The 15,684-nt window shown below is 42.7% G+C and overlaps 2 protein-coding genes across 2 annotated transcripts in view; one reads left to right on the forward strand and one right to left on the reverse strand.

Moving 5' to 3' along the window:
• LOC134189929 (actin-interacting protein 1-like) overlaps window positions 1–5,824 on the reverse strand; it is an 8,271-nt gene extending 2,447 nt beyond the window's left edge. The window contains exons 1-12 of the mRNA XM_062658330.1: window positions 5,751–5,824; window positions 5,492–5,613; window positions 5,342–5,432; window positions 2,965–3,112; window positions 2,714–2,894; window positions 2,576–2,653; window positions 2,439–2,519; window positions 2,275–2,366; window positions 2,069–2,210; window positions 1,929–2,010; window positions 1,715–1,868; window positions 1,460–1,652 (exon numbers count right to left, since the gene is read on the reverse strand). Coding sequence (XP_062514314.1) covers window positions 1,460–1,652; window positions 1,715–1,868; window positions 1,929–2,010; window positions 2,069–2,210; window positions 2,275–2,366; window positions 2,439–2,519; window positions 2,576–2,653; window positions 2,714–2,894; window positions 2,965–3,112; window positions 5,342–5,432; window positions 5,492–5,613; window positions 5,751–5,766 — 1,380 coding nt within the window. The 5' untranslated portion in view covers window positions 5,767–5,824. The remainder of the gene's footprint in view (window positions 1–1,459; window positions 1,653–1,714; window positions 1,869–1,928; window positions 2,011–2,068; window positions 2,211–2,274; window positions 2,367–2,438; window positions 2,520–2,575; window positions 2,654–2,713; window positions 2,895–2,964; window positions 3,113–5,341; window positions 5,433–5,491; window positions 5,614–5,750) is intronic.
• An 827-nt stretch (window positions 5,825–6,651) lies between these two features.
• On the forward strand, window positions 6,652–8,190 carry LOC134187225 (zinc finger protein 492-like). The gene is made up of 2 exons (XM_062655343.1): window positions 6,652–7,435; window positions 7,486–8,190. Exons 1-2 carry the CDS (start codon window positions 6,814–6,816, stop codon window positions 8,127–8,129), a joined length of 1,266 nt encoding a protein of 421 aa, XP_062511327.1. The 5' UTR covers window positions 6,652–6,813; the 3' UTR covers window positions 8,130–8,190.
• The last annotated feature ends 7,494 nt before the right edge of the window (window positions 8,191–15,684 follow it).

Consider the following 15,684-nt stretch of genomic DNA (forward strand, 5'->3'; position numbering starts at 1 on the left):
TCTTCCGTACTTCTAGAATACAAGCAGCGGCTAGTCCCACACTGCCAGGATTAGGTAGCCTCGCCCCACACGCAGTGTGGATTGCAGCCCTGGACGCACTGCATCACCACTACGTCTGGTTCAGTACCACCCATGCAGTCAGCACTAATCATGTCCTATGGGACATGATTAGTGTCAGTTACAAGTATACTTTGTCGGCCTAGTTTTACAGGAAATGACTGTAGCGTGAGATCTTTGCTTGTTAGCAGGCAGCAGTCCAGTGCATTGCAGTAGAGGCATATGACGCATTGCAGCTTCAACTGGGAACCTGTGTATGCGTTCAAAGGCGTATGATGCACCGCAAGAGCCATTTCTGATCTGCCATTTAGCTACAATCTCTTACCAATGCTTCACAGCGGCCTAAAATCGCAACGCCGACAAATACAGAGGCTAGAACAAGGACAAAGTCCAATCGAAAGCTCAGTTCCTAGCTAATATCATGTCGTCATCACCCTCTAATACCTCGTTTACACAAGCACTTGTAAGCAGGCCAGCCTGTGCTGGCTCGGGTCAGCTTGGTTTGTAATTGTCATGTAAACGCTGGCCGAGCCATGCCGAGCGTCTAGCCGGGCCAGCGCGTGCCAGCCCAGGCTGGCTCGGGTCAAATACATCGTGTAAACTCATAGTGTGCTGGAAAACGAGCCACGCATGCTCATTTAGTAGTCTCGCGTAGCCAGACCCCTTTTCGACACGTCATACTTCTGCACAAAAATGGCACAAATAGCGTGGAGCGAGACGAAGACTCTGCTAGGGAACAACCAAGATGAGCAAGAAGTTTAGCGTTTGAACACCGTTGCTGCATGTGCGCAACAGTCGCCTGGCGATAGACCTACGATGCCTCGTATATGTCCTACGCATTCTTGCTATGATTGCTGACTGTTGTAAAGCCATACAGAAAAAACGCAAGCAGCTTGGCTTGTGTCCGTTGCAAATGTGAGCTAACGTGAGCTATGTCAAGCTCAAGGAACTAATGCACGTTAGTGACACGCATTTGGCTTCCTTCTACGGAGAGTGTCGTGTAAACGCGGGCTGGAATACTGGGCTGGAACGAGCTAGCGCGGCTCGGCTTGCTATGTGTCCATCATGTAAACAGGGTATAAGTAGGGTAAGTGGGGTCTTTACCCTCAACTGGGCGGCCACCAACCCGGAAGGTTAAGTCCCAGAGAGGTACATGTTTCTGTTAGTATTACACGCGCTGAACAATTTGATTACATACTTACTCTCGCCCAGAAAGGCGATACCGAACCAGACGTAGTGGTGATGGCAGCGCATCCGGGACTGTAATCCACACTGCGTCTGGGGCGAGGCTAAGGATTGGGAATGTTCAAGTGTACCACACCCAATTATCCTTAATTAATTTAACATCGAGTTACAGCAGCATAACAACAAACAATGACTCATGTAAAAAACTTCATCTCACCTTTCCTCCTACTGCTACCTCCGTCTTATTCGGATGAATAGCAGCACACAATGGGCCATACCCTGCATCGACCTTGAACGCAACTTTGCCATCGCGTAGCAACACGACTTGTTCCACAGTAACCACAACACCCAAACTATCTCCATCCGTAACATAGTTGACGGGTGTGGAAGCCACGTTCACAGGTTCAGCACTACACAACGGAAATCGTTAATAGAAAAAAATGTCAATCTAGTATCACTGATGCTACTCCACCTGTATTCATTGGTTGTCATGGAGATCGATCTCACACTGTCGTCGACCGTAGCATACGAAAGCCGGTCGCCAAGAACGCCCATCTTAACAAGAGTCGTGCTCTGGCCGGGACCCGATAGTTCGTCCATGTCGGCACCGGTAGGATCCCAGTGCACTGTACCACAGCACAAGACGTTACACAAACAGGCAACATCATGAGATCAACGAAGCATACCGACTCTGCCTTCGAAACTGCCCGAGTAGATTCTGTTCTTTTCGGGAACGTGGACGGCAGACATGATTGCTTTGTTATGGCCCTAACATGCACTCGACTCGATCAACAAAGTCTCTGTTTCATGTTACACAATTTGAAACCTTAAGAATTCGTCTCGGTTTCGTCGGATTTGCGAGATCTAAGTAATTGATATAGCCAGACATGGAGACAGACATTATGTTGTCGTCCTGCCACAGACAACCAACTTGCTGATCGGTAATCTCGGAGCCCATCTTGAACTCACTACAACGTAATACAAATGTCACACTGACGAGCGACGTCACGTTGACTTGAAAGTATCGCATACGTGACGACCGCACGAGTTTCGACGTCCCACAGACGACAAGTCTTATCACCCGATGCTGTCAATATCTGTTTACTGTCAGGACTCCATGCCACCTACGACCACCCACATTATCAAAAATAATTAATTAATATTAATAACAGTTTGCTACCGGCAATGTAACTTACAGCATAGATTCCGCCGTTGTGAGACTTCTCACCTCCTAACGGTGCAACAAATTCACCGGAACTTCCATTGAAAAGGAACGCCTAACATCGCACCCACAATTGAAATAATTGCAATGATACGCAATACAACATTGTACCATGCCGTCTTGACCGCCGGAGCAAAATAGCTCTCCGTTGGGAGCAAAGCGAACCGCGTTTACAAACTGTGTATGATTCTAATGACAAAGGACAGGAAAATGTGAAAGTTACCTGATGTCACTGGCTTTTTGACTTACGTTCATGCAAAACTGGTATTTGAATGGCGGTCCGTGAAAAAATGCCAAACTTCTGTCTTCGCTTGCCGTCACAACACGAAATGGTCTCGTCGTTTTGAAGTCAACGGCATTGAGTTTCTTAGCCTGTCCAGAAATGTCGCCCACTGAGCTGCCGGAATCCCACAAGAACGCATGCCCAAACCTTAACACAACACACACACGTGTCACACTATGTACATCCTCTGTGACCGAATCGGATAATTATGACAAACTTTTCTCGGCCTTCTCCGCCCACGACAATTCGCTTGCTGTCCGGTGACCACACGATGTCTCTGATGGCACCCGACAGTGGCCTGTATTCGTATTTCAGAATGTGTTCCTTCTGTGTCGTATCCCAGATCCTCACGTTACCACGCACGTCTGCAAACAACCAAACTGATGCTAAACCCAAACTGATGCTACAACCAAACTATTACTGAAGACCCACAATTTGGCAACAATCATTTGTAAACGCTACGTTACACTGTTGGTCTTGCGTAGCCAGACCCTTTCCGCCGTGTCATACTTCTGGGTCTGGTGAACAGCCTTAGATGTTGCTGTGTTACCGCATAGCCAGAAATCTGCTATCTCAAAATCGGATTTGGTTTCTTAAACGCTTCACTAAAGACCAGATTGGTATGCACGTGGTGTAATCCTATCTCTATTGTCTTCTCTTGCTTCGTAGAGAACAAATTGGTATGCACGCAGTGCAATGGTATCTGAATTAGCTTCTCTTGTTCGTAGAGAAGTTGAACAACTCGAAGCTACAGCTAGAGTCTTTGCTGTTTGTGAAACCTGCATGTCTACGGCATGCGCTACCAACACGACCACGGGAACAATGCCGACGACAGGCTTCGATCTCATGCAGTCATGATGGACTTCATATACATAGCGTTGTGCGCACGTGTCGCAACGGAGACTGGATTCATGCGAACGTACTCGATGTGTCCAAAAAGTAACCGCAGACAGTCCATAGTGAGCGATACCTGGAAGGGCTCAGTGGAGCTGATGTCATCAAACAAGATGTGCATTGCAAACAGTGCCAAGTACGTTTGCAACCATCTACTATGTTTGCATTCAGTCTTGTGTCGTGAGCGCACAACGCTACGTCAGACGTAGATCATGACTACATGTCAGACATCGATCATGACTACATGAGCTCGAAGCCTGTCGACGGCAACGTTCCCATGGTCGCATTGGTAGCGCATGCCGTAGACATGCAGGTTTCATAAACAGTAAAGACTCTAGCTGTAGCTTCGAGTTGTTCAACTTCTCTACGAAACAAGAGAACCTAATTCAAATAGCCTTGCACTGTGTGCATACCAATCTGGCCTTTAGATAGCCGATTTCTGGCTATGTGGCGACATCAAAGGCTGTTCACCAGACCCTTTTTTGCCTGGCAGTATGACTGCCCACCCTCCAATGCTCATTAGTTTAGAGCAGGTAAAAAATTAGCTAAAATATGGTCGCCGTTGGAACATGTGGAGTGACGGTCAAGCCCAACCACTTCCGACCACCTCCGACGACCGTGGGTGGACCCTTGCCTATGCAAGATGAGTGTCAGCTCAGCATCAATGCCACCATCACTAAACACTTATACTTACTACCTTATAGTAACAAAATGCAAATACGATCGGCAACTTCTTATTAGTTGCAACATGTGGCAGATGTTGCAGACTAATGCTAACACATGCGACTAATGTACTGCTGCTGCAGCCCAAGCTGTAATATTTGATTACGAGAATTCCTAGCTCTTCGGTTTGCTGTTTCAAACGCATTTACAGCTTTCTCAAACAACTACCCATAATCTCGTCGTTACATTGCTGTATCCATTCTCCAGGCATTGCTGACTTGCCAGAGGCAAGCGAAATCTCTCACACTAACAATATAGCTTCTCTCTCCATACTTTACAAATAAACCACGTGAGTCGATCAAAGCAACCGCCCGAGTGTCAGACTAAAATCTGTTATTTCCGATTGATTCTACGCTGACGATAAAATACAGCTGGAACTGCTCCAGCATCCTCACGCTTGTTAGGGCATAACATTGTAGTAAAGAGGGTCAATAATCAGATGCAGGATTTCCTCCAGACATCACCTCAAAAAAGGTGCATGATTAATATCAATTACCAATTATCTTATTGAATTCAAGAAACCCTATCTAATTGACACAACCAAAAACCCGAAGTCTTAAAAGCACACTAAACAGATCTACCACTTCCTTGCGTGCGTCTCTGTCAGTGTGTCAGTTTGTATTGCACTGATCTGCCATCTGTCAAGTTGATGGTCTTTTCAAAACAATCGCAAATCTGTGTCACTCGCAAACCAAGAAGCGACGTCACAATGCCACACGTCATTACTGAAATACCATGGCCATATTGATATCAACTAACCCAGCATGGTCAAACCAAGGAATGAGATATTGCAAATTCAAACAGAGCATTTTGTAAAGTCATCACCCAGATGACCAACTCGGATGCAAAAATTGAAATATTTAACCACCTCATTGGCAATTAAATTCAATTAGTAAAATTGTCACAGTACATTTGTACCTCCAGATAATCACTCTGCAGATAAAACACAGTACAGCATTACCAGCTCCACTACTCACCACAAGATGCGATGTAAAAGCCACTGGGAGCATATCTGGCCACTGTAGCTTGGCAAGAATGCTCTGCATACACCTCGGCTATTTCAGGATTCTAACAAAACGCACCGTGTCTACGCTTACCCTCACTAACGGTTGAAAACTGAACATTACCTGAATATCCCGGATAATGACAGAATTGCCGCTCGTGTAGAGAAAGTTTTTGCCTTTCGGGTCGCCCGTCAGTACGAACGGCACGCCACGACTTGTTTGAGGTAACGGGGCGTAAATGGTATCTGCAAGAGCAAAAAACGAACGTCAGGACGCCACCAGAGCGAAGAACTAGAAGAGAGCCGAGTCCATTCATGTCCCTCAAACGGAGACCCCGGTGCTCTGTCACGATTCTAATAGAGTAGATTGGAAAACTACTTACCCACGCTGAATGACATCCTTCTTGCCTCTTCACAGTGAACGGAATGGAATGACCTATTCGCACGAGCGCAGACGTCTTCTGTGGTCCGTTGGGCCAGGACGTGGGGGTGGGATGTATTGCCATATTTGGAAAAAGTTAACAATCAGTGTCCTCGTGGGATTTCGTAAGTGCAGTGGAATGCAGACTTGGCAACATTTTAGTGTGACCTCATGATTTCTACAGTGATTACTTGGATGTTGCTAGCGTCTGCAAGAAGGTTATTTGAGTTTCAGTATCCGGGATTGTTTTTACGGGCTTTTCTTAACTTGCAGCTTTACACGGATGAGCAAAAATAGCAATTATAAATTTAGTGGTGGATTGCTTTGCGAGAAGGTTATGTACAACGGTTTTCTTCGCTCGTCGCGACACAGACGTATTTGCAGTGCTAGCCTGCGATTGCGCATGCGTCTACACGGACAGCAAGGATTGAGTTGGCTTGAAGTTTGTCCTTGCAATCTTGGTACATCGAAAATTCAGGGAACCCATTGCACAGAAGAAGGTTCTATATCTAGTAGTAGAAACTGAGTTATGATGCATGTAGGGCGAGAAGTTAAGTCGTTGCAGTGTTGTTACGCTTAGCAGCTAACTAAAAACTGTTGATTTTTGTAAATACGATAATGGACATTAGCAGAGCCTCTGGACACTACAGTAGAAGAGCCGTTCGTCTGTACATAGACCCGTACTTAAGAATAGGCGCCATTTTGTGTCCAGCCGAAATTCTTGTATAAATTATTCACGACGCTTGAACTTATTACTCTACAGTCTAGGTAATATGAACAACCTTACCCGACTCGTCTTGCAGGTTCCCGTATATTATACGGGACCCGGGCATGACGGCGCGGAAAGAGTCTGGTGCACGAGATTAGACGTTTTGTGCATAATTGCTTTCTCTTTACTGTTTAGTGGCTCAGTCTGCGATCAACGTTTGGAATCCGTACCTCCCACACACTCTTGAGTGCAGGAAGTTGTGGCACTTTCAAGATTCAACTGTGATAGATTTATTGGGTAGAATCTCACAACACACATGCTAGTGCACACTGGAGAAAAGAGATATCGATGCAGTGAGTGTAGAAAGACTTTTACTCGATCTGAGTATCTAAAAGTTCATATGAGAACGCACACAGGAGAAACACCGTACAAATGCAATGAGTGTGGGAAAAAATTTGCTCAATCTGGTCATCTATTAGTTCATATGAGAATGCACACAGGAGAAACACCATATGAATGCAGTGAGTGCGGAAAGAAATATTCTCAATCTAGTCGCCTAAAAGTTCATCTGAAAATGCACAAAAGAAAGACACCATGTCAATGCAGTGAGTGTGGAAAGAAATTTACTCGATCTAGTAATCTACAATTTCATATGAGAATGCACAGAGGAAAAAATCCCTATGAATGCAATGAGTGTGGGGAAAAGTTTACTCAGTTTAGTAATTTAGAAGTTCATATGAGATTGCACACAGGAGAAAGGCCATATCATTGTGAAGATCGCGGAGAAGGCTTTGATGTTGCGGCAGTAGCTAGAAGACACCAGAAAGTTCACACTCGAGAAGACATGATTGCTCAAGAGCATACAGATTTGTTATCATCTGCAGGCAACTCTCAATCCCATTGTAATAATACTTATATATCTGTTCAAACTTCTTCAAGTAATGTGTTTTTATCAGTTTGCTCAATATTTTATATAATGGTTTGTTAGTGTTTAGTGATAGAAGCTTGTTTACATTTCTATCCATTCCTTCCAGTGCTGTCTGCAGTTCATCTGCTGTTTTCTCTATGTTCAACCATCCCAATATAGCTGTGACATATGGTGTGACTGTGTCTACATGTAGTGACATGTTGGTGATGGAGAAAGTTGTAACGTCTTTGTCTGATGTGCTTGCTGATCCAGACGTGAATAATGAGATGAATGTACGTGAGAGAGTTGATATTTCTTATGGCATTGTTTGTGCAGTTGACTATTTGCATCATCAAGTGGGAATCATTCACGGCTACATAAGCCCTACCACTGTATTTATCACATCTCGACTGACCACCAAACTGTTAGATCCAGCAGCATCTTGTCTCCTACATAATAAGATATGTCAACGTGCTAAGTCATATGAAGAAGATCTGCACCAACTAATCTGTCTCCTCATCAAGTTCTACGACTCACATTCACAATTTTCATCTGTTTGTCATTGTTTGTGCAACATGATCAGTTGTGATGAGATTAATAAGTCAAGGGGAGAATTTGTGTCTACGGCGGACCTGTTTGAGTTAATTGACGAATTGAGACAGAATGAGGAATACAGTTGCTGCTTAAGCAATCGTGAACTATCTTGGAAAAGTGAAATTGAGTAAGTTATCTGATTAAATATGAATGTTGACTGGTTGTGTTTGTAAAGTTAAATAAATTTGTTGAAAGCAGTGCTTGTGTACAAACCGTCAGTGTCCGGATATTGATGGAATATATTGTGTATTCATGTTTTCAGCTTCAATTTATTAACGTCATTGTCTTGCATGCACATGTTTTCAAGCATACAAACCCTAGGCTCTGCTTTGTCTCTCCTATTTCTACCTTTGCTTATCAATGTCATACATCTATTCACATTACAATTACTGCTCACGATCTTACAAAAATAAATATAAAATAATTGTAAAAATTAAAAAGTAAAAAATATAATAATTAAACATATATAATAAATAAAATAAAAACTAAGAAATATAAATTATAAAAATAACTATCACTTTTACGTTTAATCAAGATCATCAAAACATAATAATAATTCTTCTGTGAACATACCTGGTTGATCATCACTGATGTGAACCTTTCTTAGACTGTTTGTGGATTTGTGGCTACAGTGTATGAAACACTGACTAAATTTTGATAATAATTTTATGACTTGATGTGTCTTAAATTTAATATAAATAATTTTTGAAATTTTAAATTGCTGTCTGATTAATAGGTAATCGTAGCAAGCTGCACACTGTGTTGCAGTAAATATGCTGTAATCATCCGTAACTATGTTATATGTGACAGTCAATTAATTAATTAATTAAGTCTATAGCATGCAAAGATAAAACTTAATTCCAGTAAAAACAATTGTTTTGCTACTAAATATCTTACTGGATAGCTCATAAATGGCAATACTTTTATTGACATAACAGATTTGGTGAGCCAACGTTAGCTTGCTGATGTAGCTATGACAATAATTGCAAGAGGATGGTATGGTCTCTGGGCTCTTTCTCTACAAAACTTTTGTTAGCCATTGCTCAACCTAGAGCACTGAGTTACGAAATTGCTGTACCTAAACAAGTGATATATAAGACTGGTTATTAATTAATTAACTTAATTAAGTGTTATCTTGCCAGAAGTATGATAGCGGGTAGGGTCTGGCTACGCGAGACTACGGTACGTACGGGTGTTAATTAATAATCACAATATTACAAAATACTAATTTTAAAATTTTATAATTTATACAAAAATTTATATAATAGATGACTTTTCTACAAAAAAATATTTGCAGCACTTTACCTGGTAGACATTGCAGTCAGAGGAAGATGCAATCCATGCATTAACGGTATGATTGTAGGTACTAGAGTAAGTGATGATATATCATAAAAATACAACTTCTCTTTACTAAAATTATAACTCGAATCATTTTTGTTACAATTATACTGCAACGTCAAAGATGATTGGATATCTAGAGCCTTGGAGTGCACTGCCCTGCCATACGGGGTATAATTATTGCTCTAGCAGTCACGTGAGTACGATGACGCTAGCTTCTAGACCTTGTAATTTATTATGATGCATGCTCTTTATCTAGGCTCGATGCTTAATTGTCAAATGCTCAATTTAGTACCCGCTTAGTCTGTGAGCATGCAGGTGTACTGCCTACAGAGTGTGTATACCAGCATTGTTGATTCAATGAAAGTATCGGATAGAGCGCAGCGGTTGAAACGAAAAACGTTGCTCTCGTTTTCTCGCCGGGTTCGAAGCTGCATGTTTATTGCTGCTACATCTATACTATTTTTTGTACGCCCTCCCGGGTTTTCGAAATTGTACTTCCGCCAGCGACGCACGCATACTGTCACTAGCATCAACTGCGTAAACTACTGTAATTAGCATTCTAGATTACAGAATTGAATAGCAAACTAGAATAGCCGCATCGAATGTCTTGGGGACTACGTGTCTAGATATTTATATGTTAGCTGAGCACCGAGTCTGCGACATACGTAATTGTGAATCAAAAAATAATCTAGAGGCGAACTGCGGAGGCGTAAACATCAGAGAACCACGGATGGATTGAAACACTACACCCAGGTCCTTTCTGTATTGAAAACTATTTCTGTTCTTACAGTCTGTAAATAGCGATTAAATTCGTACTGACATTTTTTGGAAAATAGCTTTGCATATATAATCTAAACGTTTTTATATGTACAGCAAGTAAACTTTGACTGTAAAAATGACAAACAGTAAATATCTATAATTTTTAATTATTAAGAAAGAAAATGCAGTCATTATCCATGCAATTATAGAACTATTAGGTATAGATCCACAAATGTCTGCATTTTGCAAAATACTAGTTATCTGTAATTAATATGTACTCAGCACGTCATGCTCAGACTGACTAGCGTGGGCGGACAGACGCACTGGCGAACGGGTCACGCGGGGGATTGACGGGCGGATCGACTACGACAAGTGGATAACGAGCGGATCGAGTGAGGGGCGGATCGAGTGAGGGGCGGATCGAGTGAGGGGCGGATCGAGCGAGGGCGGATCGATTGTCGGGCGCATGCGGCTTGACGGGCATGCAGATCGACGGGCATGCAGATTGATGGTTTGACGGACAGGTTGACGGGCAGATTGACGGTGGGATTGACGGGCGGGCGAACCGAGAAATGACAAACGAGAGACTAACGAACGTTGAAGTAAACGAGTAAACGAGATAACGTGCATTCATGTAATCCAAAACTGAGCACAAACCTCAACTATTCGATATCGTCTTATCTCAAGGGCGATCGAGAGACCGCAGAACTAAAATAGCTAACCAGACTACTTCAGCATGCACGACTTCCCGTTTTCCTGCTGTCCTCTGCCTAGATCTGTACCTATGGTTACTAGGATACTGCTAGACAAACTCAACAAGTAATTAGTGGATACTAACTTTTGTTTCCGGTTAAGTCCGCGAGATGTACCCACTTTACACTCGTTTACGTAATTGTTGTACACATCCTCCCACTCGTTTCAAACAAAGCGTTCAACGTGTCAAGCTCAAGATCGAGCTCTGTTATTTATATTTCCGTTTCTACCAACTTGGTGTGTCACCTCGAACACAACCATGCAGTCACATAGCAAACCAAATAATCTACAAAAAATATTATTGAAAATATAATATGATTGCACTCTACACTCTAACAGATGTAATATACAACTAGATGTGTAATTTCTTCTCTCCAATCTATAATAGTTTATATTTCTGTACATGTCTTGTGATTGTACTCTGATTTCGTCACACAGACGAAGAGGATCGTCTTCTGTTGAAACGAGTGAGTCGTGCAGCGACTTGTTTCACAATCATCTTCCAGAGTTTCGCACCTTTCAGCTTTCCAGTCAAAGGTTTGTGGACCCGGACGATCTCAGTCTTTGACAGTACACATGCGTCTTTCGTTGGGGACATGATGCTTAGATAGTTTTTGAATGTCGGTGGAAGGTTGTGATAGATACGTTTCCAGGATTCCTCCATGTCTTGATCTGTACTCGAGCTGAAGTCGTCGTCGAGTTGCAAGATTTCGGTCAGACGGTCGGACTGAACGTCGGATGTAGATGCCATGGAATTGTGATAGGAGAATGTGAGATGGCACGTCCAACACTGATTATGATGGATATCGGAGGTCAGTGGGCGGTGGTGTATGGGAAATTGCGAAACGCCCACATTCCGCAAAGATTACGTGCTGATCGACAAATTATGTTGACATGCCATGTGTGTGTGTGTGTGTGTGTGTGTGTGTGTGTGTGTGTGTGTGTGTGTGTGTGTGTGTGTAGAATTTTAAGAATTATTTATACAAAATTAGATTTCTTTTCTAAAAAATTGCAGCACTTTAGCTGGTAGACGTTGCAATTGTATCAAGACGGGCAGTCAGTGGAAGATGCAATCCAATGCATTTCCGGTATTGCATATATGATTGTACATACTAAAATAATACTGATGATATATTGCAGACATGTAAAATATACGCGTGAACGTGTGAGGATCAAAGCTGCATATAGTATATACACAACCTTTTTCAGTCTGGATCTGCCACTGATTCTACCGTATGATCAGTCAACTAAAAGCGGGCGTGTTTATAAAATGGGCGTGTTTGTAAAAGTGGGCGTGCCCCGTAGCATCGCGAAGTTTAGCCTCTCCTCTATAGAGGTCACGCTACGCCCCTGCATAATAAGACATTCAAGTTTTTAGAGTCTTGGAACTTTCTAGAGCTACAGGACAGTTGTCTGGAGCCAAGTTTGGTTACGTTGCCATGGAAAGGACAGTTTCGTCCTGGGAATACTCTGTATCTAGACTAGCTGTCTGCATGCACGGCATGGTCCTACTAGACTCTACTCGAAAGAGTCATAGTTACTACATAGCGCGGATGGAGATGACTTTCGCGGTTTTTCTCGACAATTACCGGAGCTGGCGCCGAGCCTGTCACCGCCTTGCACTCGCCGGGTTTCGGAAATTACCGGTACGCTTCCGTCTGTGAATCATTCTCACGTGCATTATACTACATGACCGGAATTTAGATCAGGTCAAAGAACAACGTCGTTGACAAAAATAGCCACATCGAAATGTGTGTACTGTGGAACGTACCGACGACGACGGAAGCAGTGGTCCGGTGTAACGCGCGTTAAGAAGCGTAACTTTTCACGTGACCATAATTAGTTATTCAGCTAAACTCCTGTTACACACTTTCAGAACGATAAAATGTCTCCAAATTGCAAATACTCTGTTCCTTTTACAGACTCATTAGCAGTCAGGGCAGCGGGGGAGACAGAGGGCTCGGGTACCTCAACTTAGTCTCACTTCCCGCCAACTTAATTAAGTTAAAAGGGGCGGGGCTGGCTGCGCAAAACTACCCCAACTTTTGTGAGTCCCGAGCGTCTACTAGAACATCTGGTAAAGACACGCCATTGTTTTTACTGTTTACCAGCCAGACCCTCCCCCAAAAGAGGGAGAGGTTGGCTGCGCGAGGCTGCAATCAAAGAATACTGTTAGTTTTGAAATTTTAACAAATATGTAATTTGTTTAATCAGCGACGTCACTGATCTGTTCCTCCCCGACCGTCTCTGTTCAGTCGCTCTTTTGAAATGTCGATCAGCCCAACCACTAAAAGCCGGTTACTTTTAACTGTCCTGGGGGTTTGCTGGGGGAATAAAAAATTTCTGAAGAAGTAGGCAGGGTTCCAAACAATTGTGCTTTGGGGTTACAATTTTTAGAAGCCTTTTCAGTTCTAGAACGAAATGCATCTCGTGGCCTAGCAGACAAGCACCTTATCTCAATGCTTAAGAAATTTGTGTGTGTGTGTGTGTGTGTGTGTGTGTGTGTGTGTGTGTGTGTGTGTGTGTGTGTGTGTGTGTGTGTGTGTGTGTGTGTGTGTGTGTGTGTGTGTGTGTGTGTGTGTGTGTTGCATCTTAGTATATTAATGCCATTTTTCGTGAAAATATCCTTACTGTCATCACACACAGAGTAGTACTATATGCAGTACGTACTGTGCATGGGAAGACATTCATGGCTATTCCGCTATATAGTAAAGTCTCAATGCAACTCTAATTGCTACTTCTTAAATTCATAGCATGCGACACACGCGTCCATATACTAACTAAGGTAGACGACATGCTGTCACATATGCGCAACATCACATGCATGTACAAGAGTGTGTGTCTCTGTCGCGTGCACGTAGCACTGTCTAGATGTAATTTTTTCAAACAAATTGAAAATTAACAATTCTATACTGTGAGTGTTTACAATCATTGTAATGACTCATTGCAGAGTCAGTCATCGTCTTCATATTTCGTTTTAGCTTTCTCATCTTACTCCTTTTCGTCGTCGTCTTTCTCCTCTGCTTACAAGGTTTTTGCAGTAAAACTACACAATACATATTTATGTGGACAAGTATGCCCTACCAAATAAACACCAAAAACTTATATATATATATATATATATATATATATGCATTGAACGGTTCTGAGAACAGCAATTTTGCAATAGGAGAATTTTGCAAATTTGTTTTGAGAGACAGTCTGGAACTTCGAGGCTAGGTGTGCACTAGCCTCGTACCCAGGCCCTCTTGCACGAGAGGACCTGGACGAGGCTAGGTGTTCACGTGTACTATCTACGAATTCACTTGTGTTTCCTGACTATAGCACAAGACGCAAAACTCTTCCATCATGCAGATCAGTTGCAGTTGTTCTCCAGTCTTTTAGTCAACGCATAATTTGTGTTAGGAACATCATTAATATTAACTTGCGACGTCATAAATATTCTGTCATTTCTGCGCTCCCTCCTTTGCTAAATCCTAGATCCGCCGCTGCATGATTGAGAAGGCGTTGCTAGAAAATAGTTGAGTCACCTGCAGCTAAAGTGTCAAAGCTAGAGAAAACAAGAAAGAGAAGAGGATGCTGCTGCGAGACAGTCACGTACGTACGAACCGTATAATTGGAGAGAGTTGTTTAGAATAAGCAACAGAAGCTGTATACTCTCCTAGTCTCCGAGCTAAATATGTTTTCCCTGACGTAGAGTAGAAAGTCACATCAAATTGATTAGTAAATGAAGCATTGCACGAAGGACTTGAGAAGCCCAGCAGAGACATTAGAGTTTCTGAAGAAAGCGATCATGAAGGATCTGAAGACAGTGATCGATGTAGGGTCGGAATTCGAAATAATATATCCGATGAAGAGGCCTAGGTGTTGGACGTGCTAGAAGATGCCGAGTCAGAAACCAGTGAAGACCAGAAATATCTTGTAGCTTCTGTATCTAGCTACTAGTAGGTCTGGACGTGCTCTAGAAGCGTCAAATATATGAGCGACTGCGTGTGTGCATGCTGCAATCCGTGGAACTCTTCGTTGGACTACAAGTTTGTTTCTGATCAGTATTGGGTGTCATAGTTTAACTTTCCCGGGTGGGATCACGATTTCAATACTTTGCTATAATAATTAAGCAGGGATCGTGGGTAGCATGTAGGATTTATCCCATAAAATGCCCGCCCTCCCCCCCGGACAGTTAAAAGTGACCGGCCCCTTATCATCTACATTACAGAATTGAATGGCGTCTTGTACAAACTAGAATAGTCGCATCGAATGTCCTGGAGACCCAATGTCTATTTACATGTTAATAAATTGCGCACTAAGTCTGCAACATACCAAAATAATTTAGAGGCGAACTGCGGAGGCGTAAACATCAGAGAACCACGGATGGATTGAGACTGTCTAGACCCAGGTCTCTTTGTATTAAAAACATTTTCTGCTCTTACAGTCGATCTAGCGATCCGTACCGACATTTTTTGGGAAATTTGCTTTGCATATAATCTAGACGTTTTTATACTTACAGCAAGTAAACGTTGACTGCAAAAATGGCGAACAGTAAATATATATAATTTTTAATAAAGAATGCAGTCATTATCAATGCAATTACTTAGAACCATTAGCTATAGATTCACTATTGAAAGAGCCGGCGAATCACAAATGTCTACATTTTGCAAAATACTACTATCTGTAATTAATATGTAATTAATTAATTAATGGTGAGAGAAGTCAGCTCGTCACAGACAGACAAGCGCGGGCGGACAGACGCAGCGGAGAACGGGTCACGCGGGCGATTGACGGGCGGATCGACAAGCGGATGACGGGTGTACATGTATTGACGGGCGGATCGAT

This window comes from Corticium candelabrum, chromosome 1 (genome assembly GCF_963422355.1).
Source record: "Corticium candelabrum chromosome 1, ooCorCand1.1, whole genome shotgun sequence".
NCBI classification, from domain to species: Eukaryota; Metazoa; Porifera; class Homoscleromorpha; order Homosclerophorida; family Plakinidae; genus Corticium; species Corticium candelabrum.

Coding starts and splice junctions, on each gene's coding strand:
- LOC134187225 (XM_062655343.1), top strand. CDS start 6,814: ATGCTAGTGCACACTGGAGAAAAGAGATATCGATGCAGTGAGTGTAGA. Junction 7,436..7,485: donor ATCTGTTCAAACTTCTTCAA/GTAATGTGTTTT, acceptor ATGGTTTGTTAG/TGTTTAGTGATAGAAGCTTG.